The sequence below is a fragment of the Eschscholzia californica genome, unplaced genomic scaffold, assembly GCF_041429995.1.
Source record: "Eschscholzia californica isolate CP2 unplaced genomic scaffold, dmEscCali1.0.p SCAF_3, whole genome shotgun sequence".
In the NCBI taxonomy this organism is placed as follows: domain Eukaryota; kingdom Viridiplantae; phylum Streptophyta; class Magnoliopsida; order Ranunculales; family Papaveraceae; genus Eschscholzia; species Eschscholzia californica.
This window is the reverse complement of record NW_028238420.1, coordinates 3,934,473-3,957,921: the sequence shown is the minus strand read 5'-3', so window position 1 is coordinate 3,957,921 and position 23,449 is coordinate 3,934,473. Positions and strand designations below refer to the sequence as shown.

Here is a 23,449-nt window from a genome sequence, read left to right as displayed (position 1 = left end):
GTGAGTGCTTAACTTTCTCTCTACGCCCACCCACCAAGAAAGACTGGAATCAAACAAGGCTATAGAGCTCGGAAACATGGAACAAAAATTCCTTTATTTGTATCAACCTTTTAAGGGACGTGTAAAAGAGAGATATTTGTCGTTTGTGGATCACTCGTATAAATTCGTAAGAATAGGGTATCCTATAGTTGTATTCGATTAATACACGATCACACAAGAGACCGTTGTTTCTTAATCGTGTATACTTGCACAAATAGCTATATGAGACATGAATTGTGTTTACATATGCGGTGTGTTTGTGTTGAAGGATGAGATTTATACATGGATCACTATTAGGTGGCGGTATCTAGAGGATGACTTCAAAGAAATTTGAGCTTAAAATTGCTTAAAATTTAGCCATAGTGTGATACCCATCACCACTAATGTAGTAGGTGGTTCTATAGCCACTCCAACAAAAAATTATGGGGCCTTCATGTGTAATTAGGGCCCCAAAAGCAATCCTATAGGGAGCCTTTAGAACTTTCCTTTCTGTCCATCCAAACAAACATGAAGATAAGGCAACACAATACATAGTCCAAAGAGATCCTTACATAGAGATAGTTGGAAGAAAATATGAACTGTGCACTGAGTTTCACATCTACCAGGGCCTTCCCTTCCTCCATCCCTTACAAATCAAGACTTCATCATCACATTTTTATTACTTCCAAATTTACACAACAAAAACAACAACCAAATGACAAGCATAATAAGGTTAGTTTAATTGTTCCTTCTCTTGCTAATTACATTATCATTCATTAAATAAAAAAATAACTCATCTTAAAATTGTTTAGTTCGCATCTGAGCTAACGTACTTCTCGTGAAGGAAAAAACAATATCTAACATAGACGATCATACAAAACTTACTAACCCATCTTCTACTATGAACAGTTAGTTAATTATCCGAGCCGATTCAAAGTCCAATACCAAATCTTCATGGCCTGTGGATTCAAATACTTTAGCAGTTCAAATTGGAGCTCTTTTAACTATAGTAAGTACATAATTCATTCATTCTGAATATTTTCTTTCATTAATAAAATGAAGGTAGTGGTAGTGGTAAAATGATGATGATAATATGTAAGTACAGGTTGAGCAACCAGCACTTGCAATAACAGGTGTAAATAATGAAGAAGAACTCTCATGGAAATTGATACAACTAGGAATTATTGCAGTATGGTATTTCCTTGTCATGCCGGTAAGGATGTTCGATCTTTATATTTGACTATAATTAGTTGAGTATGTTTTTTTCTAAATTTGAAAGATATAATTTTGAAGTTAAATTTTGCAGCCAATAATATTGAACTGGCTTAGGACAAGATGGTATAAAAGGAAATTCCTGGAGATGTATTTTCAGTTTATGTTTATGTTCATGTTCTTCCCTGGGTAAGTTGATCTTCCTTCTCCTAAATTTTTGTAATGAAATAGGAAGAAATCTTAGGTCAAATATAAAACAATCTACCTCCTCTATTGGTCAAAATCTTGATTTGTGAATTCTTTTTGAGAACCCAATATAGAAACCAAAAGGAAAAGACAAACGGGAACAATGACCAAGGATATGGATAGAATGATCACTTTGAGAGTATGACCCGAAGTCTAACTCATTGCATTGATGATACAATTTGAATGTTTGATTTTAACTCACATTAAGATATTCGAAAAATTATTGACTTTCTTTATGTGGTCAATAGGATACAAAGTACGCTTCGGAGTAAGACTTTAAGAGAAAGAAACACTGGTGAATGTATAATTAGGAGTTTAAAACATCTACAAAGATATCAAATTTGTTTTTTGTTACTGAATTTTGTTTAAACTTTTGAGGGTTGTTTAATTTTACAGAATTCTACTATGGGCACCATTTGTAAACTTCAGACAACTTCCAAGAGATCCAACAATGAAATATCCTTGGTCTACACAACAAGATTCTTCCTTAACTGATTCAACTTCCAACTGAACTGAACTGAAATGCAGAAATACTACTGCAGAACTTGTCTAAACTTCAATTTGTATAAATATATAAAAGTCCCTACAACTCTTCATATTTTCTATTGACGGTCATACTTGTGGATTGCAACCACATCGATAAGTCATTGTGAGATACTACAAAAGAAATGCTTCTCTCCCTTAAACCTCATTTTAGAAGATCTCAATTTGAAATTCGAGGTTTAGATTGTCGCACCAATGCATTTAGTAGACTCTAAGTATTGTACCAATTCCTTTATGATGATTCTATGAATACAAACACTACCAGAGTACCAGTACAACAAACATTTCATTCATTTCTCAATAAATTTTTCTGTAAAGTGTTAAATGTGAAAAAAGAGCTCCATCCCGTCCATCTAATGGATTAGATTTACGTATCGAGACATTTTTATCATCAATCTCTTGAATTTAGAACTAATATTTGCGCAAATCAGATTACAGAAGAAAATTTACAAAATCCCAAGGTAACAACATACAAGTCACACGTGAATGTATAGTATTAGTATGCTAGTTCATGCTGGATTTTATCTCAATAAACAATGAGTTTCTAACATTTTGCATGCATTTCATTACAAACAGGCACAACCCGGCCATATAAGTTTAGTGGGGGTTATTCGTTTAGAACTTTTATCAGATCTTCAAAGGTCTTAAGACCTTTGAAGTTTGGCGTTATTGGTTTCGACCTTTTTTTAAGAGCTTAGAAGTTTGGCGTTATTGGTTTCGACCTTTGAAGTTTGGTGTTATTGGTTCAGACCTTGATTTAAGAATTTTAAAGTTTCGTGTTATTGGTTCAGATCTTTTTTTAAGAACTTTAAAAGAACGTGTTATTCATTTTTTATTAAAAATTAAGAACTTTTAATCAAAGATCTGGCCCAGGGACTTTTCAAGACAAATTTACTTATAAATTAGTCAAATTCAAAGATCCACCTAAACAGGTGGATCTTTGAAATTCCTACGTTGGGTGTACCTAAAAATTATTGTCGAACCCGTTTGTTGGGGGTGCGGGGCTTTCTTGTTAGTGTAACCGAATTCTCGCTTCACATAAATATTTTTTTTCTTCTTATCTCTTCAGTGGTGTTAATTTCTCCTTATCTCAAATCTCTCCTTTTTCCCCCTCGAACTCCTAATCTAATTTGTCTATCTCCGTAGCATCCACCTCTTATAAAAAAAATATATTTTTTTCATATAAATAATCGATTTTTTCCTTGTAATTCTTTTTACGCGAGTCGAATAAGTGTATGTGTTTAGTATTTATTTTGGGAGTCTACCTTTTTATTTTCTTTTTAAATTCTAAAATGATACTTTGTACATAGAAATTAAATATTATTTATTGGAAAATTATACGCCAACAATATAGAAACGTCCCAAGCGTTCATTTTAAAATAATACTTTAAAGTTTAACTCTTAAAATAATATAACGTTCGTTGTAATCTCAAACATTAGTTTGGACGACTTAGATTTAAAATAATATAAGTTTGATTTCAACAAAAAATTCTGGATTTTGAAAGTTTCAATAAAAGGTTCCGAACTTAATGATCAACGACTTTAATGTCCTAGACCTTTAAAAGTTTCAAACTTTAAAGTTTCTGAACCTTTAAAGTTTTAGACATTTATGTGCCAGAACACTTAAAAGTTATTATGATTCATTTATCAAAATGTCATTCTTTTCGTGGCATTCTCCATGTTTGAATTGAAGAAGAAGAGAGAAAATGATTTTATTTCATTCATCAAATTGTTAGTTTCATTTACAAATGAACTCTTGATTAAATAGAGTTTCTAGAGAGAGAAATAGAAAATATATATAGAGAGAGAGTTTGTTAGTTGTTGAGTAACTAACATTGCTTTCTTAACTAACAACCCATTCTTAACAAACTCACACTTGATGAATCTAATCTAATTAAATTACAATTCAGATTAGAGGAGAATCACTTATCCTTAACATCCCCTGCAAACTCAACATGGGTGGAGAGATGTTGAGTTTGGATCGAAGAACAGAAAACCGAGAGATAGAGAGAGGTTTAGTGAGAATATCAACCACTTGATCATGAGTCGAAATGTGTCGAACATGAAGCTTCTGTTGCTTGACCATATCTCGAACAAAATGATAAGCAATTTCGACATGTTTCATTCGACAATGAAAGATGGGATTAGCAGTCAAATAAGTGGCACCCAAATTGTCACAACAGAGAATTGGGGAAGAACTAGAGTGAACTTGCAACTCAGTGAAGAGAGATTGAATCCAAAGGAGCTCAGAAGTTGCATCTGTTAGTGCCCTATACTCTGCCTTTGTGCTAGAGCGTGTCGGTGTACCTTGCTTCTTAGAGCACCAAGAGATGGGATTAGCACCCATAAAAATCAAAAGACCACCAGTAGATTTCCTATCATCGGGGCAACCAACCCAATCAACATCAGAATAAGCTTGAAGATTGCAATCAGGGAAACCATTTAGAGTGAAGATATACTGAAGGAAAAATCAAGAGTTTGCTTGAGATATCTGAGTATGCGTTTAACAACACACCAATGATCATCAGTTGGCTGCTAAAGAAATTAGCACACCTTGTTGACAGCAAATGAGATGTCTGGTCTTGTAATGGTGGCATATTGTAGAGCTCCAACAGTATTTCCGAATAATGTGACATCAGAATCACTCAAAGGTTCACCCTCATCTCTCTTGAAAACAGAAGAGGTTATCATAGGATTAGAAATTGGCTTAGCTTCATGCATCTTTGTCTTGAGAAGAAGATTTAGAGATATATTGCTTCTGAGAGAGGAGCAAACCATCTGAATTAGGGATAACCTCAATACCAAGAAAATAATTGAGAGGACCCAGATCAGAAATAGCAAATTCCAGAGAGAGAGAGAGTGGTAATGGTGGACTGAACTAAAGAAGGATCACAGCATGTGATGATTATATCATCCACATATATAAGAATATAGATGATGGAAGAAGAAGAGATGGTATTAAACAATGATGTATCAGTTTGAGAAGCCATAAAACCTTTGCTTAAGAGAAAATTACTCAATCTCTCAAACCAAGCTCGAGGAGCTTGCTTGAGACCATAAAGAGACCTTTGAAGCTTACACACATGAGTGAGATTACTGAATCAATAAAGCCAGGAGGTTGGCTCATGTAAACTCCTTCTTTGAGAAAACCACTAAGAAATGCATTTTTAATGTCAAGCTGTCGAAGAATCCAGCCTTTAGAGACAGCAATAGACAAGATAATTCTTATCGAAACAGGCTTGATCACTGGACTAAAGGTCTCTTCATAATCAAGACCCTCAACTTGATTAAAGCCCTTAGCCACTAGTCGTGCCTTGTATCTAGAAACAGACCCATCAACATTCTTTTTAATTCGAAAGACCCATTTACAACCAATAACATTCTGATTAGGAGAAGAAGGGGTTAAAATCCAAGTACCATTTTGAATAAGAGCATTGATTTCCTCAGACATAGCAAGCCTCCACTTCTGATCCTTAGAAGCTTGAATATATGTAGTGGGAGTAATGTCAATGTTTGGCAGAGAGACAATATAGGCCTTGGGTTTTCGAATGCCAACTTTGGCTCTGGTTGTCATGGGGTGAATATTAAGGATAGGGGGAACAAAAGGAATAGCAATAGAAGATGGAATAGAAGATGAAGTGGGAATTAGAGGAGAAGAAATGGGAGAAGGGGGAATTGGGGAAAGAAGAATAGAAGGATTAGGAATAGAAGAAGAATGAGGAGAAGAGGCAGTGGAAACGGGAATAGAAGACATAACAGGAAAAGGAGGAGGATAAAGAGGTATAGAAGCAGAAGAAGAAGAAACAGAAGGAGTGGAGAGAGAAGCATAAAGAAAAAGAGATTCATCAAAAACAACATTAGAAGAGATGATTATTTGATGAGTTAGAGTATTAAGACATCTGTAACCTTTATGCTTAGGATTATAGCCAAGAAAGATATGACAATAACTCTTGAAAGGTCGAAGACAGGGATAATACCCACACCCAAAGATCTTGAGATAGTCATAATCAGGTTTAATGTGAAATAAAGCCTCAAGATAAGATATGTCATGAAGCACAGAAGTTGGAAGTCTATTGATTAGATAAACAACAGTCTCAAAAGCAAAATCCCAAAAATGTATAGGTAAGTTAGCATGAAGCTAACAAAGCTAAACCAGTTTCCACTATATGTTTATGCTTTCTTTCCACCATACCATTTTGAGCATGGTTATGAGGACAGGAAACTCGATGCCCAATACCATTTGCCTCAAGATACTTAGAAACATTTCGAAATTCACCACCCCAATCAGATTGAACATATTTAATTTTGAGTGAAAAAAGTTTTTCAACATGAGATTTGAAGAGAAGGAAAGTAGAAAAGACATCAGACTTATTAAGAAGAGGGAAAATCCATGTGTATCTGGTATATGTATCTAAAAAGGTAACATAGTACTAATAGCCATTAATAGAGGAAGAAGAGGAAGGTCCCCAAACATCAGAGTGTATTAAATCTAATGGAGCAGTAACAGAAGATACACTTGATGGATGAAAAAGAGAATGGATTTTGGCCATTTGAAAAGAGTTACAAATAAAAGGAACAAGAGAAGTAAAAGAAAGGTTATGTGTTTGAATTACATGTTTCATTGTTTTAAAGGCAGGATGACCAAGTCGAGAGTGCCAATCAGGAGCCAATGAAGAAGTATAGATAGAACCTTTAACATCAGATGAGAGAGATTGAAGTTGAACTGTGTATAGACCATCTTCACATAGCCCATTGACAAACTCCTTATCAGTTTGAAGATCCTTGATGTTAAAATAATGAAAAAAGAATTGAAAATAATAGTTATTGTCTTTAGCAAACTTATGAACAGATAAAAATTCTTAGTAATGGAAGGAACATGAAGTATATTATGAAGCAAAAAAGAATTAGAATCATATGTTGCATAAGAAGAACAAGTATGAGAATTAAACAAACCTGAACCATTTTCAATTTTCACCTGATCTTGACATTTGAATGCCCAAATTTGATAAATCAGAAGTGACATGATGAGTAGCACCAGAATTAGGATTCCATGTGGTGGAGGAAGAGGATGATGATAGTGGTGGAGCAGAAAAATAGGTGTTATGAATTTCAGGAAAATAAGTTTCATAATCAGTAGAAGAAGGAGAATCAAAGTGTGGAGGTACATATGAGTGATCAGCATTAGAATATGGATAAGAATGATAATATGCTGATCAGTAATCAGGAAAAAATGAGTTAGAATCCTCAAATTCAGTTAGAAAAGATTGATGTTCAGAAGAGGAAGATGAAGATTTTGGTTGAAATGTTACATTATTTTTATTATAACAGTAATAGGTTGAATGACTAGATTTGTCGCAAATTTGACATATAACTGGAGAAGAAGAAGAAGGTGATCAACCTCTGTTCAAATGTCGGCCATGAAAACGCATATCAGACCTACCTCTTCCTTTAAAATAAGCAGCAACACGATGAAAACCTTTAGAAGAAGAATTTTGAGTGAAATTAATAGAAGAATTCGCAACATGAAAAGAGGTTTCATGTTGTAGATGATTCTCTTCAATAAGAAGCAAACAAAGTAAACCATTAATAGAGTAATTTTGTGACAGAAGAGAGAAGGCAGCTCGAAAAGATCCATAATCAGATGTTAAGCCTTTGAGAATTGTATCACATAAATCATCATCTGAAATTGGTTTTGAAGCCTGTCGTAATTGTAAAGCAAGTGATTTTGCTTTATTGAAATAGATTTGAATAGAATCAGAACCTTTCTTCAAATTTTGAAGATCATGTTTCAGATTTGAAACTAGAGCTTTAGAGTGAGAAGAGTATGATTTTTCAAATTCAGTCCATACTTCATATGAAGTAGTTAGAGCATCTCCAATGCAAGACTCAATCTTAACATCTTAAGTGCCAACTAGGAGTTTAGAGTTTTATTAAAAAAAAACCTCTCCAATGCAAAACTCTATTAAGATCTTAAAATGATGTGGCAACTTAAGTTTTAAGAAATCTCAAAAAGAAACTCTATTTTTGAGATGTCTTTTGAGACATCTCTATTGTCCATCTCAGCATTTTTATAAAAAAAAATCCCACTTTCTCAGTAAACACCAAACTGCCTTTTTTTTCTCTTTTTTGAAACAACTTAATAACCGACCGACTTCTTCATCATCCGTTCAACTCATCCCCTCTTTTCTTGAACAAACATCTTCATCTCTCCCCTTTCTCTTTAATTAGAAGTTTCTTCTTTCATAAAAAGGTATGAATCATATTCTCTTCAACTAGACATCTTCATCTCTTCCCCATTTTCTTTCCTTACAAATTTTCTTTCATTAAAAATTTAATCTTTTATAAAAAGGTATGAATTCTATTTTTGTGAATGAGAAGATCATAAAATTTCTCTCTTTAATGATTCTATTTGTTAAATTACAAAATTGATTGCATATGTTCTGTTTTGTCTTCCTTTGGTGATGTTTGAAGCTATGTACAATTTCTTTATGGATTTTAGGTTTCTTCTGTTAGGTGTTGATTGATCCTAATTCATGATGTGAGTTTCACTCTTCAATGTATAATCAGTCATAAAGTTTACTGAAATCAATAAACAGTAGCATTTTACTAAATTGCTAGCCAAATAGGTGAATGGAAAGAATTTAGTAGATAGAGTTGGTTTATGTGCAAGTAGTTCACGATTTAACAATTATTTTGGCAATTGAAGATGAAATTATGAGTTCACTAGTGAATTTGACTGAACTGTTGTTCATAGTTGAGTTCCGTTGGGAAGTTGGTGATAATCCTTTAATTCATGATGTGAGTTTCACCATATTCTTGTTTCTTAGCCTCCTCGGGTTCTATGTAGAAAAATAAGTTGACATGTCCATTGCTAGAAAAACATTGACATAGACCATAGGAGACTATCACTAGTCATAACTAAGTTGCTGGTTTCTTGTATATTTCTTCTTAGAATTTGTGCTCTTTGTGTTTTTTTATATGAGAAAATATGTTTTTCATCTCATTTGTTGTTTTCTATAAATTGCAGTGTATCTAATGTCGATATCCAGTTCGACATCGACATCGGATTGTTCGAGCAGTAGTAGTAATGAATCTTTTTCTTCCACACATGAGTTATTAGATGAGATATCAAGTGAATACTCAAAATCTAATGAAGTGACACAGAGTTTGATAGAAAATATTGGGATTTGTATTCAACCTATTGTGGGCGTTGCATTGATGAAAACTAAACGCCCCCACGGTGGATCAGTTTATGGAAGACGTTACATTCACTGTGATAGAAAGCGTCGCCATGATATGATAACTAATGACTACTTCCAAGGTGAGGATTCGAAGTATACGCCTGAGCTTTTCCGTCGTCGCTTTCGGATGGATATTAACCTCTTTAATCGAATTCTACATGCAATCAACGAGAAAAATGAGTATTTTAGTCAAAAATTTGATGCCATCGGAAAGGAAGGATTGAGTCCGCTACAAAAAACGACTGCGGCAGTTCGAATGCTAGCATATGGGTGTTCAACTGATCTTCTCGATGAATATGTTCAAATAGGTGAAAGCACTGCAATTGAAAGCCTTATAGATTTTGTGATTCTGTGATAGAGATATTCTAAGAACAATATTTGAGAAGCCTAATAAGGATGACATCAAAATGTTATTAGAACAAGGAGAAAACGAGGATTTCCGGGTATGCTTGGTAGTCTTGATTGTATGCATTGGCATTGGAAAAATTGTCCTACGGCATGGCATGGTACACATACAAATGGTTTTAAAAGGGTTCCTACTTTGATTTTGGAGGTTGTTGCATCACAAAACTTATGGATTTGGCATGCATTCTTTGGTATGGCGGGTACGCACAATGACATTAATGTTCTTGATAGATCTCCTTTATTTGATGATCTTGTACGGAGTAGCTCCGACATATAATTTCGTATTACAAGGACATAATTACAATATGGGATACTTCTTAACTGACGGGATTTATCCAGAATATGCTACTCTCATTCAAACAATTTCTCAGCCATCTAGCATGAAAGAGAAATTATTCGCTAAACGACAAGAAGCTGTAAGAAAAGATGTAGAACGGATATTTGGAGTGTTGCAAAGCAGATGGCATATTATTAAGGGCCCATCACGTATGTGGAAGGCTGAAGATCTTGGGAAGATTATGAAAACATGCATCATATTGCACAATATGATCATTAAGAGTGAACATAATCAAGGAATGGATCCTGAACATTGGGAGCAACCTACAAATGAAAATGTTCACCATGTTGAGGTGGAGCGTGATTATGTCTTTCTTGTATCAAATATCGCCAGTCGAATGAATCAAGTTCGAGACAAAGCTGTTCACAAACAATTAAAAAACGATCTCATTGATCACTTGTGGGAAATGTATGGAGATGGAACAATATAGTTGAAAGATTCTCTTAGTTTTATATCTGGTTTACTTTTGATTTGATTTGAAAAGAGCCTCCATTACCATATAGTTGCTCATTCATATGAGGATATGGAGTCACTTGACTAAAACCAAAAGCAGGTTGATATTGATGTTGTGACATGTTTAGTTGGTTTGGATGCTGATTGGAATAGGCAATTTGTGATTGTAGTTGCTCATTTGTATAGTTAATCCGACTTTCCGTATGGAGAGTATCACTAACCATAACACTCTCATTTTGCTGGTCAAGTTGTTGACACTCCATGAGACGTAGTCTTTTGAATCCCGAAGAACATGTAAACAAAAAACGAAATAAAATGCCATTGATTATCATATATAGTTCTGATAACTAAACCGTTACTTGTGAATCTCGCTTATTATACACAAGAGGAAAACTTTATAACCACTAAAAGGCAACTCATATGGAAATCTAACAAAACTCATGCTTTTAATGACTTCTAATACAAAATACTTGATGTTAGTACTATAATGGGACAAAATTCCAATTAGAAATTTCATCGAACAACTTATAGGCGTCAATGAAACAACCGAATACTCATGAAACTAAACTGGGCAAATGTATAAAGAATCTGTCCTAATTTTGGGTTTTGCTCGCCGCCGATCAAGTGTTGCCGGTATTACTGGCTCCAAATCATGCCTCCGGGCAACATGAACAGCCCAGAATTTAGTGTTCTATGTCGCCCTACAAACAACCAAAATCTCCACCATCAGGTTATTGTTCCCTCCCTCCCACCCTTCAGACCAACATCTCCCCGACAAGAACAAGTTTCTGCAAACCCTACACAAATCCCAACATCAACCAAATCTTCATGGTCTTCTTTATTCTCCAAAAATGTTGGAAAGTATCAGTCCACTCTTTTGGAGTTTGTTCCACCCACCATTGTTGATGGCAAAAAGTGTGTTCGATGTAAAGCTGAGGATTTCGGACATAATATACAGGAATGCCAATCCTTCCTCATAGGAAATTTTGTCGGCAGGAAGCTTCCATATGGTTTGGTCAAGGAAAAACTTGCTCAAGTTTGGAAAACAAAAGCAAATTATACTATCCTAATTCATGGTGATTCCACTTTTGTATTCAAGTTTGCTAATGAAGAAGACAAAGCTGCAGCTCTAGAAGCAGGGCCTATTTACATAGCAAAAAAATTGTTCATAGTTCGTCCATGGAAACCATTTATAGAAAATGAAGTTATCGATCTCACAACTATCCCTATATGGATTCATCTCCATAAAGTTCCCTTGCATTTATGGAATACAAAAGGGATAGGAATGATAGCAAGTGTGGTGGGTAAACCTATCCTTATGGATTCAACGACTGCGAAAGGGACACGACTCTCGTATGCGAGAGTATGTGTAGAGATTGATGTCAAAGACTCATTACCGGACGTCGTAAATATTCAAATGGATGAAGGGAAATCAGTGGATATTAAAGTGGAGTATAATTGGACACCTATAAAATGCTCTACATGCAATACTTTTGGCCATTCAAGTGCTAGGTGCCCAAAATACTTACCACAAAAGCCACCATCCACACAAACTTGGCAAGAGACGAAGAAGACAGGAACTAGACCATCTCAACCTGAGCCTTATAGAGAGAAATCACCTCCAATTAATATCATGAATAACAGTTCAGGTATGGAAATAATGGATAAAGAGAAGGTTGCAACTAAAAAACAGAGATTGAATCAGAGTCCTTCAAATAATATTACGAGTAGTAACCCGTTTCAAATACTAGATGTTGAAGAAGACATAATGGAGACGTTGGCTCCAATGATGATAAGAGATGAACAAATTGATCACACCAAAATGGACCAAGATAAGAGGAGCTCCATCGAAGAAATCACTAAGATGACTGTTACGACTACGGAAGAGGAACAAAAAATGAGCAAAGAGCAAGAAGGAACTAATAACTCAGTAAACACGACAGAAGAAGAAGGACAACAACGAAATACGACGAGCGGTAATTTAATGGTGTATTTAGAGAAGAAACCACCCTCAACCAAGCACAATAAGAAAGAACTCATCCATAAAAACCTATCAATCAAACCAAATGATCTCAAACGCTCCGCACGAGCTAGGAAACCCAATTACCGCCAAGATAATGATAATTAAAATTGGGTGTTGGAACGTTAGGGGTCTTACTGATCCTGCAAAACATTCGGCTGTCCGTTCACTTATCAGTAAGTATAACCTTTGTTTAGTCGGACTATTAGAAACAAGAGTACAATGTTTGAACAGTAGTTACGTACGAGCTCGCATAAAAAGAGAATGGGCGTGGATTGATAATTATGATCAGGATACGGGAGGCAGAATTTGGATAGCGTGGAACCCCATCCTCATTAATGTACAGTTAGTGTGCAAAACAGATCAAGCAATCTTCTTGCAAATATCAATTCCAAGGGAATCACCATTTATAATCTTTGTTGTGTATGGTAGAAACTGTCAAGAGGAAAGGTTGTCTTTATGGAACACGATCACCCACTTCAGTACCAATAACATTCTTCCGTGAACAATTTTGGGCGACTTTAATTCTATTCTCGACTCTCAAGAAAAGGTTGGGGGTGAAGAAGTTAGGCCACATCACTTCAGCGATTTTCTACATTGTGTGCGTGATGCTAACCTTATGGACTGCCCATTCACAGGTTGTTATCTTACATGGTCCAATAAACAAGAAGGAAATGCTAGAATTGCAGAGAAGTTAGATAGAGTTATGATCAATAATGAATGGTTAGATTCATTTGAAAGATCTACTACTTTCTTCCCCTTAACTGGCGTGTCAGATCACTCCCCTTGTATTCTATCAATCACTAATACGCCTAGAAGAGGCCCTCGACCGTTTAAATTTTTCAATTGGTGGACAACGGAACCAGGTTTTGAGAACGTGATTAGAGAAGCTTGGGAAATCCAAGTCAGTGGGAACCTATGTTCATACTAACTCGGAAACTGAAAAATGTGAAACACGCTATACTTCAATGGAAATCCTCCCGCAACATAGATTTACCGGTGCTCATAGAAGATGCAAAAACCACTATGGAGAATATACAAACAGCAGCTTCGGCTTTCCCTCACCATCCGAATGTTGACATTCAAGAAAAAGAAGCAGTTGAAATTTATGCAAGACTAGTACGAGCTGAAGAGAATATGTTGCACCAAAAGGCGAAAATTAAGTGGCTTAATAAAGGTGATAAAAACACAACGTTCTTCCACCACTCAATTAAAGAACGAAGAGCAAGAAACACAATAGGTTCAATCATCAATGCTGAAGGGGAACATTTAGAAGAAGAAGATGAAATAGCAGAAGAGAGTGTGCGTTTTTTCACGCAGATATTTGGAACTTCACATGAATCAGAGTATAACGCTCTGACCATTCAAAATACAGTGATACAAAGTGTACTCACAGAAGATGAAGGGCGTCAACTCACTCAACCTATATCTAGAGATGAGATCACTTTAGCTCTGGCATCTATTGGCTCGGATAAATCTCCAGGTCCGGATGGGTTCTCGGCGCACTTCTTCAAAACTTATTGGTCGATCATAAGTGAAGAGTTTGTCGCGGCTATTAGCAATTTTTTTAACAGAAATAAGCTTCTTAAAGAACTTAATTCTACGCTGGTAACGTTGATCCCAAAAGTTCCTAATGCTTCTTCTTTCAGTGAGTATAGACCAATCTCATGCATGAATGTCATTTATAAATGCATTACAAAAATTATTACTATGAGATTGAAACAAGTCTGTAAGAAGCTAATAAGTCCGGCTCAATCAGCTTTTATCTCAGGTAGGACGATACAAGACAACATCTTATTAGCTCATGAACTAGTAAGGAATTATCATCGGGACCAAGGACCAGCTAGATGTACTATTAAGATCGACTTACAAAAGGCTTATGATATGATCAGGTGGGAAGCCTTATGGGATATGATGAAAAAAATGAATTTCCCGGATAAATTCATTAATTGGGTGAGACTCTGTGTTACCTCGTCCCAGTTCTCCATTATGATTAACGGTTACCCTGAAGGTTATTTTGCAGGTAAAAGAGGGATTAGACAAGGTTGCCCAATGTCCCCCTACCTTTTTGTTATAGTGATGGAACTCTTCAACAACTTAATAACCTCCCGAATAACATCAGGAGACATAGCACTTCATCCACGATGCAAAAACCTAGTGATCTCACATCTATGTTTTGCTGACGATATGTTGGTGTTTATAAGAGGCGATAAAAAATCGGCAGAAGGGCTTCGTGAAGTTCTATCAACGTTCTCGGCTTGTACAGGCTTACAAGTGAATTATAGTAAAAGTGAGGTGTATTGTGCTGGTATGACAGAGGAGGCTAGGGGTGAAATTATACAAACTTTAAATTTCTCAGTCGGAAAGTTGCCTATCAAATACCTTGGGTTACCACTAATTTCTTCGAGATTGTCTTATTCAGATTGTGTGCCTTTGTTGAACCATCTTACTAGAAGAATCCAGTCCTGGAAAGCTCGTTTTCTATCCTATGCAGGTCGGATCTTACTTATCAAAGCAGTTCTTCTCGGCATGATAGTATACTGGACTGCTTGCTTCACTCTACCTAGACGGGTTCACAAAGAAAATGAAAGTACGTTGAATAAATTCCTTTGGACAGGTACTGATCTCTCTTCCAAAAAGTCGAATGTAGCATGGCCTAATATATGCTTTCATGTCGAAGAAGGAGGCCTCTTAATTAGAAGCGTTTATCACATGAATAAAGCAGCAAATATGAGGCATGTATGGGATATAATCTCAGGCAAAAAAACTCTATGGGTCGAATGGGTGCAAAAGAATCTTGTGAAAGGGAGAAATTTCTGGGAAATCAAGGCTCCAAGTGATTCATCGTGGTGTTGGAGGAGTATACTAATGGAAAGAATTGATGCAAAAAATATGGTACACCATATCATTGGAAATGGCGAGGACACTAAATTTAGGGATGATCCATGGCACCCGTTAGGATGTCTATCAAGCAGATTCAATACTTCATTCATGTATGATTCCACCTTGCATAGAAACTCGAAGGTGACCTCGTGTATTATGGATGGAAATTGGGTTATCCCTGCTCATCTTAGAGTTATGTTGGGAGACATTGCAAATCGAATTGAACAGGTACTCATAGATAACTCAGAGGTGGATACCGTAGTATGGAAATGCAATAAGGATGGAGTATACTCTATGAAAGACACTTACAATTTCCTGAGGCCAACAAAGGAAAAGGTAGGTTGGGCATCTATTATTTGGTTCAAGGATATGATACCTCGTCATTCGTTTATAGGGTGGTTGGTGATCCAACAGAGGCTAAAAACTAAAGTAAAACTCCTCAATTGGGGTTTGGATATAGACCCTAAGTGTTGTTTATGCCAAAATGGGATGGAGGATGAGCTTCACCTTTTCACACAGTGTTCTTATGCAAGGGAAGTTTGGGTAAGGATTACCCAATTGATTGGATGCCATGCTCGTGTGTTTTCGGGCTGGGAGGAGTATATAGGGTGGATCATTAATTTCTTTAAAGGTGAGTCCTCGTCAAATAATTTGAAAAAATTATTAGTCATCGCCTTCTTATATCATATATGGGGTGAAAGGAATCGAAGGATGTTTAAAGCTAAGTCATTGCCAGCCGAGAGTGTGTTTTGGAAAATCTTCAACGAGGTGAGACTGAAGGTAGCAGGTGCAGAAATTAAGGTTGTTGACAACCCCTACAACAAACAATTTATAGCAAAATTGGGTATAAATGCTACTTTTGAATACCCGAGAAGAATTATTTGCAAATGGAAGGCTCCAAAACCAAATTATGTTATGATTAATACTGATGGCTCACTTCGTATAGATAGAGGCGGTTATGGTGCTATCATTCGAGATGAACAAGGAAATACTATAGGTGCAGCAGTAGGCATAACAACTCCTTCAACTATTACATACCATGAGCTCCAAGGCATTGAGGCAGGACTTAAATTGGCTAATGCCCTTCATTTAAGTCGGGTGCAACTCAATACTGACTCGATGACAGTCAAGTCTTTCTTTACCACACATGGCCCTAAACCACCGTGGCATTGTTGGAACATTTGGAGAAGAATTTTGCGCCTCACTACGGGATTACAAGAACTGGAGGTCGAACACATATACCCAGAGTCGAATAGAGCTGCAGATATGTTAGCTAATTGGAACACGACAAACACATACGAAGAACTCCACCAGACGAGTTTCACCGAGGAGTTACACGATATCCTTCGTGAGGATAAAGAAGGAAAATTGTATTTAAGAATTAAGTAGTCTCTTTTATTCTTATTTAATTTGGTCTGAGCCCTTTCTCAATGTACTGTTTCAAAAAAAAATAAAAAGAATCTGTCCATTTGTTTAAGAACAAAATTAATGGAATATAAAAAAAATACAATCTTAATGATATACCTGGAGTGCTTATGTCTTCAGATTTTTGGGTTGAATCAGTTTTATGCCTTCAGACTTTTGGTTTGAGTCGAAGCATATGGGTGTAGAAAAGTGAGAACCCTAACTTCTTTGGTGAGGGAAATAAAAATGGAGGGAAAGACTTTGTTAAAGAAAGAATGGAGGGAAAGTGATTTCACGGTAGAGAGGGAGACTCGGATTTTGGCGGGACAATTTTTTTAGTTTTTCTAATTTTATAAATCTGATAGTAAATTCCACCTCATCAATTAGAGTTCTTTTAGAGTTTTGCATTAGAGAAGACTTTTAATTAGAGACACTCAAATAGGCCACATAAGAGAGAGAATCTCAATTGGGACTTGACACATAAACCAAATAGAGTTTTTTTTATAGTTTTGCATTGGAGATGCTCTTAGATCAAGAACTTGATTGTAAGTTTCTTCAGTGAGAAATGCAAGAAGCCAACTAAGAATCATTTGATCTTGCTTGATCCAATTAGTATATTCAGGATTAAAAGAAGGAAGATTAGTATCATGAATACGAATGAATTTGTCTGGACAAGGAGAAGTACCATCCACAATACCAAGAACATCATAAGAACGCAATAAAGGAAGAAATTGAGATTTCTAAAATATGTAATTTGTAGAAGATAACTTGTTGGATACATACTGATTAACAGTAGATGAAGAAGGAAGATTCACTAAAGAAGAAGAAGAAGAAGAGTAATGTGGAGAAGAAGAAGAAGAACCAGTAGCCATTAATGGAGAAAGAAGAAAAGAAATTCGAAGATCACAAGAAGAAAAGCAACTAGAAAAAGAAAGAAGAAGAGAAAGAAAAATCAGAAAATCAAACTTGATTGAAGAAACCAAAAAGTTGAAGGCTCAGATACCACGTTTGAATAGAAGAAGAAGAGAGAAAATGATTTTATTCCATTCATCAAATTGTTAGTTTCATTTACAAACGAACTCTTGATTAAATAGAGTTTCTAAAGACAGAGAAACAGAAAATATATGGGTTAATTCCGTTTTGGCCCCAGATTTGTGACCAACTCACCGTTTTGGCCCCAATAAGTGTCCGGCAGTTCGTTTTGGCCCCAAAACCAATTTTTCGGGCAGTGCTGATATCATCGTTGCATAAGCAATAAATTCCTATACCCAAAATACCCCTCTGACCAAATCCCTCCCTTTCCCAGGTAAATCTTGAGCCGTCACATCCCTATCAAATATCCCTTCGGCTATTTAATGCCGCCCTTACCTTCCCAACTAAACTTTCCCTTCCCTAGGCAGTTACAGAGAAATCACCTCTCTTATTCTCTTTTAACACTCATCTTCTCTTTCATTACCCTTTCTTCTTCTTATCTTCTCTTTCATTACTGTTCTTCTCATCTTCTCTTTCATCAGTTTTCTTTTCTATCAAAACCTCTGAAAATCTCAGTAAAAAATGTCGAAGATTATCAACATCATCGTTCATTATGCTGGCGAGTGGATTAAAAACGTAAACATGCTTGATGTGAGTCCGTCTGATTACATTGGGGGGATATATTCCTGATGCCAGACATGCAAGTTCCCTTTTCAAACAGACTGACGTTGCTTCGTCTGATGGATATCATTGGTAAGAAGTTAGGGCTAGAAGGAGGTGTTACCATGGAAGTCTGGTCTCTTGTAGAGATTGAGAATCGGGTTGGTCTATTCGAAACACAACTTCTTCAGATTATGGATGATACAAGTCTGAATACTTTTGTTGAAGTTGGGATTCCTAAGGATTACGAAAATATTTGTCATATGTATGTTCACATCGACTGGCCTGAAATCCCTCCATCACCAACACAACCTAGGACTAAATCAAGGTGTTTGACGAGGAAAAATAGTCACTGGGGTGGTAAACCAATCACATATCCTAAACAAGTTGTTGTTAGAAATCGTCCAGTGATCGATCATCCTTGCATGTCTGAACCACCAGTGATCGTGTTGGATCCAAGTGATGAGGAGATGAATTTTGAAAGAGTTGATCAGATGGAAGTCCAAAATGAGTCTGAAAATGTTGAAGGGGATCAGATGGAACATGGTACTCAAACTGGCGCCAATCTGGGAATGATTTTGACTGGGCATCACTTGATTGGGATGATTTTATGATGTCTGATTCTGATTAGTGGAGGGCTACTCTCAGAGATATGGTGGGAGTAAGTGATGCCTTACTCAGTTCTTTACATTCAGAGGTATTTGAAGGCAGTTCACAGGGTCGATCACAAACGACCCCTTCCACAACTGTAGAAGAAAACGAATGTCAAGACTTTGGTGATGATGTAAACCCAGAAGAAAGAGATCATTCGAATGGGGAAGAGTCGGATGAGGGAGAGGGTTTATACTCCAGTGATGGTGAAGATGGTGAACAAGAGGATCATTATGATCCAAGATTTGAAGAGTCTGGATCATTTTATGCAGAAGATGACTTGTACAATACAGATGAAGAAGGGGGCCAAAATGGAATTGGGGGCCAAAATGGAAGTGGAGGCCAAATTGGAAATGACTTGTATATTGGTCAGACTTGGCCAACGATTGAGCAGGCTCGAGTAGCAATTAAAAACAATGCAATTGACAATCAATTTATATATATATATATATATATATATATATCCTATATCAAAATTCTCAATTTTCTTTTAAGAAGAAATCACCTACCATCACTCTGTTTCTTCAAGGTAAATCTCACTTCTTCTTACTTTTCCTTTTTAGTTTTATTTATCCTCTCCTCTGTGATTTGATTACTTTTTTGTGTGGGGTTGTTTTGGTTAAAGCTTTAAGTTTGGTTTTTTAAGTTGTTTTATAGAGAATTTGCGTGTTATGAGCCTTAGAGTCATTGAGATTTAATCATCTACCTAAGATTTGATATTGATATTTTCACATTTTCATCTCAATATAGTTTGCGTAGCCGCCCACCACTTTATAATAATCATCATCTATGGAGGACAAGAAGAAGATAAGTTTGCGTAGTCGCCCACCACTTCCTTCTGAAGTGCCGTGGCTCGTTTTACCTTCTTCTAGAAAGGATGGGGAAGATCAGACATTCTACAATCTCCTTGAACCTTGTAAGAGAAACTGCATAAAGAGAATACCAGAACTGAGTGGAAATACATATTGGCAATCCCACTCTCATGAAGGTTGGTTAGTTATCCTATCTCATGATGAATGGGATTGTTTTCTTTGGAATCCGGTAACATTAGAGAAAATCATGTTACCTAATTTACTCAAATGGTTTGATCCTAATAAGAATTATATCTCCGACTGTGTTTTGACCTCGCCTCCCTCTAGTAATTATAAAAACAGCACCATGGTCTTCTTCTTGTTTGGTTCGGACGAATCTGAGGTCTTACTTGTCTACTGTCGTCCTGGAGACAAAGGATGGAAATCACAAAAGTTGTTGTCTGGAAATATTAATGGAGATGAACCAATTGGTGGATCCTTGGTTTGTTTTAAGAGCAATCTATATATACTTTTCGATAACTGTTGGCATCTTGAGATCAAAATAGAGAAACAACTTGGGGCTTATGCTGATGAATCCCTCTCCATGAGACCTTTTTCCATCACTCGCCCCCCATCTTTCTCAAAGAAAGCATTTACAACTTCTTTACGAGCACTTTATGTGGTGTCTTCTGATGAACTCTTCAAGGTTATTATGAATTACGATTCAAGAGGGTGGGGGCATTGCTCTTATAAGTCGGTTATCTCAATAGAAGTGTCGAGATTGAATTCCTCTTTAATGGCGTGGGAGAAATTACAAAGCTTGGGCGATCATGTGCTCTTTGTAGGACAAAACACCACAGCTTATTGCTCAGCGGCCAAGCTGAGTCTTACAAGAGGTTGTGTATATTACACATTGAGAGGAGACCAAAGTTTGTATAAGTATGACCTAGAAGGCCAAAGTGTTTCAGTTTCATTGCCATTTCTAAAGCCAATAACGCCGCATTTGTCTTCAGGTTGGGTGATGATGCCTCCACCTGTCAGGTAACTTCAAATAACTACACATACTCTGTGGTATATGTATAATTCTTGTTTTTGTTTGTTTGTTTTGCTAAACTAATATTTACCGTGCTTACATTTTAGGGCTTGCGATGGAAGAACAGAAAATATATTTGAGAACGGTGAAGAGGAAGATAACACTCGAGATGCACAAGAAAAGAATACCAATACAAATAATGGTTTGAAGGAGGTTGAGGGACAAACTGAAAGTGAAGTACAACTTGAAGAAGCAACTCAATGGGGTAGTCTTAACGAGGACATCTTCGAGCTCATAGCAAGCTATCTTCCTCCATCAGATTATTTACATTTCCGTGCCATGAGTAAAGGGAGTCAATCACTACTACCTTCAGCAAACTGGAGATTTTTGTTCAGAAAAACTGGTAAGGAGATCACATCTTTATTTCCATTGCTGGCTTTCTCTGAAAGTAATGGTGCCATCTACAATTTTGTTGACCCGGTGCATAATAATGAGAAGTACTTCGCAGATAGTCATACAATTATATCAGACGCAACTATCTGTTACTCGAATAAGGAGTGGTTACTAATGTCAAAAGGACGGCAAGAAATGTTCTTTTACAACCCATTTACAAAAGCAGTAATCCAACTTCCTGGCTTACCACTAGAACAAAATTATATGTACTTGCGTCTCTCATTTGTGTCTTCACCTACTTCTTCAGACTGTGTAGTTTTCGCCATCACCGAATTTTTTGACCCTGAAGATTGGAAAGAAAAAATTCTCGTCTGGTTCATTACTAGGGGAAAGAAGCAATGGTGGCTGGGAATCTACCCGAAGTCAGATGTGTTTACGCCGAGTTTATTCAGTCCAGTTTTCTGCAATGGAGCCTTCTTTTCCCTGGATCATAACGGAAGTTTAGGTGTTTTTGAGGCTGATGGTCACTCGTTCAAGGAAATTGTTCCCGGTAACAAACAGTGCTTTAATTCTGACTACCAAAAGTTCTTGGTTGAGCATGAAGGGAAGCTTTTATTAGTAGATATAAGGTATCTTGGGATGTCGATTCGGGTATTTAGATTTGATTTTTCTAGTGAGAGTTGGGTTAAAGTTGAAAATTTGGGAAAGCATATGATGTTTGTCAGCAATGCTTCTTCTACGTCCGCTATTGCTCCCAATAGTAGCATGGAGAACAAAATTTACTTGCCTAGATTAGATGGTGAAGGCATTTTATGTTATTCTCTTGAGACGGGTAACTGTCACTCTGTTGGGGGTCGAAGGTCTACTAAGGGTTTTTCTGACTCAAAGGCGCTATTAAACTCTACTTGGATTCTACCTAACTGCACAAGGACCACAACAACAGTTGAAGAAGAGCTTGGTTGGTGTCATGTTTAGGTCCGCATTAAGCGTCATTTAGAACCCGATTAGAGATTATTTTTTGCTTTATCTATTATTGAAATTGAAATGTAGCAAGATTCTTTTTGTTGATAAAATTGACCTTTTGAAGTTTAATTATGTGAAACAATAAATCTCTCGATATCGTTTTTCTTTGCGACATTTCTTTGGTTGTTTAGTTGTTTACACCTAAGTTTGCTTCTCTTTGTTGTTGAATTTTGTCGCCGATAGATGGGGTTCTTTATTCTTATTTATTACCAGATAATGGGTATAGCCAGAAATCTATCTCATCAATCCAATGGTGAAGGTGATGGTGAAGATCGGTTTGCTCATAAGTTAGGATGGATCTTACAGATGATTTATATCACGTCGTATGCTCATAAGTTTTTAGATCATTACAAGTCGAACTTGTTTTTGTGATAGTTTCAATCTTCTTTTTATGAATTATTCATTCTGCGAATGTCAATGTTATGCAAAATATACGCTGTGAATAACCTTAATATTTTAGAATGCCAAGCCAGTATCTAATTATGCTCATTATGAATGATTTTTGAAATGAATTATTTATTCAGCCTGCTGCAGCAAAATGAGCTTTTCCTATGTGTGCATTGATATAATTTGTGATCGTTTGGGTTCTAAAGTATAAGTAAAAGTAAAACCAGAGGGGAGTCCTATCAGAAGCATAATTCAAGTTCTTGTTTCTGGAACAACAAACGACGGTTAATGCGAGCGGTAACCTACAAATCTCTTTCTTTGACCATTTGCCAACCAAGTCCATTAATCCCAGCTTCACCACACAAATCAATTCAGGTATGAACACCTTCTTGACTAGTCTTGGTCCATTTATTCATTTCAGTATGTAACGGTCTAAGCCCCAACAGTTACCGATGTTACCTGCTTTCGCCCCTCATGTCCAAGCCCCACGAGTATAGGTGTTATTTCTTGGCAAATGCTCCGTGAGCCCACTCAAGAGGCCTAATGGCCTATGCACTTAGGAATTAAGCTTGAGCTTATCTTTTAGCCTTAGAACCAAGTCTTCAGGTGACCCTCAAAGTGATGTGGGGTATTTGGGTTTCTGTCATTTTTCGTATCCCAGGAACACTTCTAGGGTCCGTTTGATACGTGTGAAAATATTTGATGTGAAAACGACTTTCTCATGTTTTAGGAGGTAAAACTTGTTAGACCCCCTAATTTTAGATGGTTTTATAAACA

The 23,449-nt window shown here is 36.4% G+C and overlaps 3 protein-coding genes and 1 pseudogene across 12 annotated transcripts; 3 read left to right on the top strand and 1 right to left on the bottom strand.

The window, feature by feature from the left end:
* Positions 1 to 534: 534 nt before the first annotated feature.
* LOC147547791 (NAD(P)H-quinone oxidoreductase subunit L, chloroplastic-like) lies at positions 535 to 2,301 on the top strand. Of its 8 annotated transcripts, XR_015237721.1 has the most exons (7): positions 535 to 750; positions 932 to 1,027; positions 1,124 to 1,231; positions 1,325 to 1,419; positions 1,551 to 1,615; positions 1,725 to 1,771; positions 1,873 to 2,065. XR_015237721.1 is itself a non-coding variant. In XM_086669587.1 (6 exons), exons 1-6 carry the CDS (start codon positions 613 to 615, stop codon positions 1,896 to 1,898), a joined length of 510 nt encoding a protein of 169 aa, XP_086525713.1. In that variant the 5' UTR covers positions 535 to 612; the 3' UTR covers positions 1,899 to 2,301. The 8 variants fall into 8 exon arrangements, 7 of the variants coding, with proteins under 7 accessions (XP_086525713.1, XP_086525714.1, XP_086525716.1 ...); XM_086669587.1 differs by lacking the exon at positions 1,551 to 1,615 and having other exon boundaries at positions 1,873 to 2,301; XM_086669588.1 differs by lacking the exon at positions 1,551 to 1,615 and having other exon boundaries at positions 1,725 to 1,777; positions 1,873 to 2,301.
* Positions 2,302 to 6,983: 4,682 nt separating this feature from the next.
* On the bottom strand, positions 6,984 to 8,621 carry LOC147547790 (uncharacterized). Its single transcript, XM_086667953.1, has 3 exons — positions 8,600 to 8,621; positions 7,460 to 7,918; positions 6,984 to 7,228 (listed from the first exon to the last, which is right to left on the bottom strand). Exons 1-3 carry the CDS (start codon positions 8,619 to 8,621, stop codon positions 6,984 to 6,986), a joined length of 726 nt encoding a protein of 241 aa, XP_086524079.1.
* Positions 8,137 to 10,766, top strand: LOC147547789 (uncharacterized; annotated as a pseudogene). The gene is made up of 2 exons (XR_015237720.1): positions 8,137 to 8,269; positions 9,047 to 10,766. The product of XR_015237720.1 is annotated as an uncharacterized LOC147547789 (transcript).
* An 8,733-nt stretch (positions 10,767 to 19,499) lies between these two features.
* LOC147547788 (uncharacterized) lies at positions 19,500 to 22,377 on the top strand. Of its 2 annotated transcripts, XM_086664861.1 has the most exons (3): positions 19,500 to 19,574; positions 19,796 to 20,877; positions 20,977 to 22,377. In XM_086664861.1, exons 2-3 carry the CDS (start codon positions 19,835 to 19,837, stop codon positions 22,235 to 22,237), a joined length of 2,304 nt encoding a protein of 767 aa, XP_086520987.1. In that variant the 5' UTR covers positions 19,500 to 19,574; positions 19,796 to 19,834; the 3' UTR covers positions 22,238 to 22,377. The 2 variants fall into 2 exon arrangements, with proteins under 2 accessions (XP_086520987.1, XP_086520986.1); XM_086664860.1 differs by having other exon boundaries at positions 19,549 to 20,877.
* Positions 22,378 to 23,449: the final 1,072 nt, after the last annotated feature.

Excerpts from the sequence above, each read along its gene's own strand:
- LOC147547791 (XM_086669585.1), top strand. The coding sequence starts at position 613 with ATGAACTGTGCACTGAGTTTCACATCTACCAGGGCCTTCCCTTCCTCC. Across the intron at positions 751-931 it reads CAAATGACAAGCATAATAAG|TTAATTATCCGAGCCGATTC; the intron begins GTTAGTTTAATT and ends ATGAACAGTTAG. Across the intron at positions 1,232-1,324 it reads GGTATTTCCTTGTCATGCCG|CCAATAATATTGAACTGGCT; the intron begins GTAAGGATGTTC and ends TAAATTTTGCAG.
- LOC147547790 (XM_086667953.1), bottom strand. The coding sequence starts at position 8,621 with ATGCTACTGTTTATTGATTTCA. Across the intron at positions 7,919-8,599 it reads GCTACTGTTTATTGATTTCA|ATGTTAAGATTGAGTCTTGC; the intron begins GTAAACTTTATG and ends TTGGCACTTAAG. Across the intron at positions 7,229-7,459 it reads TGCTTATTTTAAAGGAAGAG|CATATTATCATTCTTATCCA; the intron begins GTAGGTCTGATA and ends ATTACTGATCAG.
- LOC147547788 (XM_086664861.1), top strand. The coding sequence starts at position 19,835 with ATGGAGGACAAGAAGAAGATAAGTTTGCGTAGTCGCCCACCACTTCCT. Across the intron at positions 20,878-20,976 it reads ATGATGCCTCCACCTGTCAG|GGCTTGCGATGGAAGAACAG; the intron begins GTAACTTCAAAT and ends CTTACATTTTAG.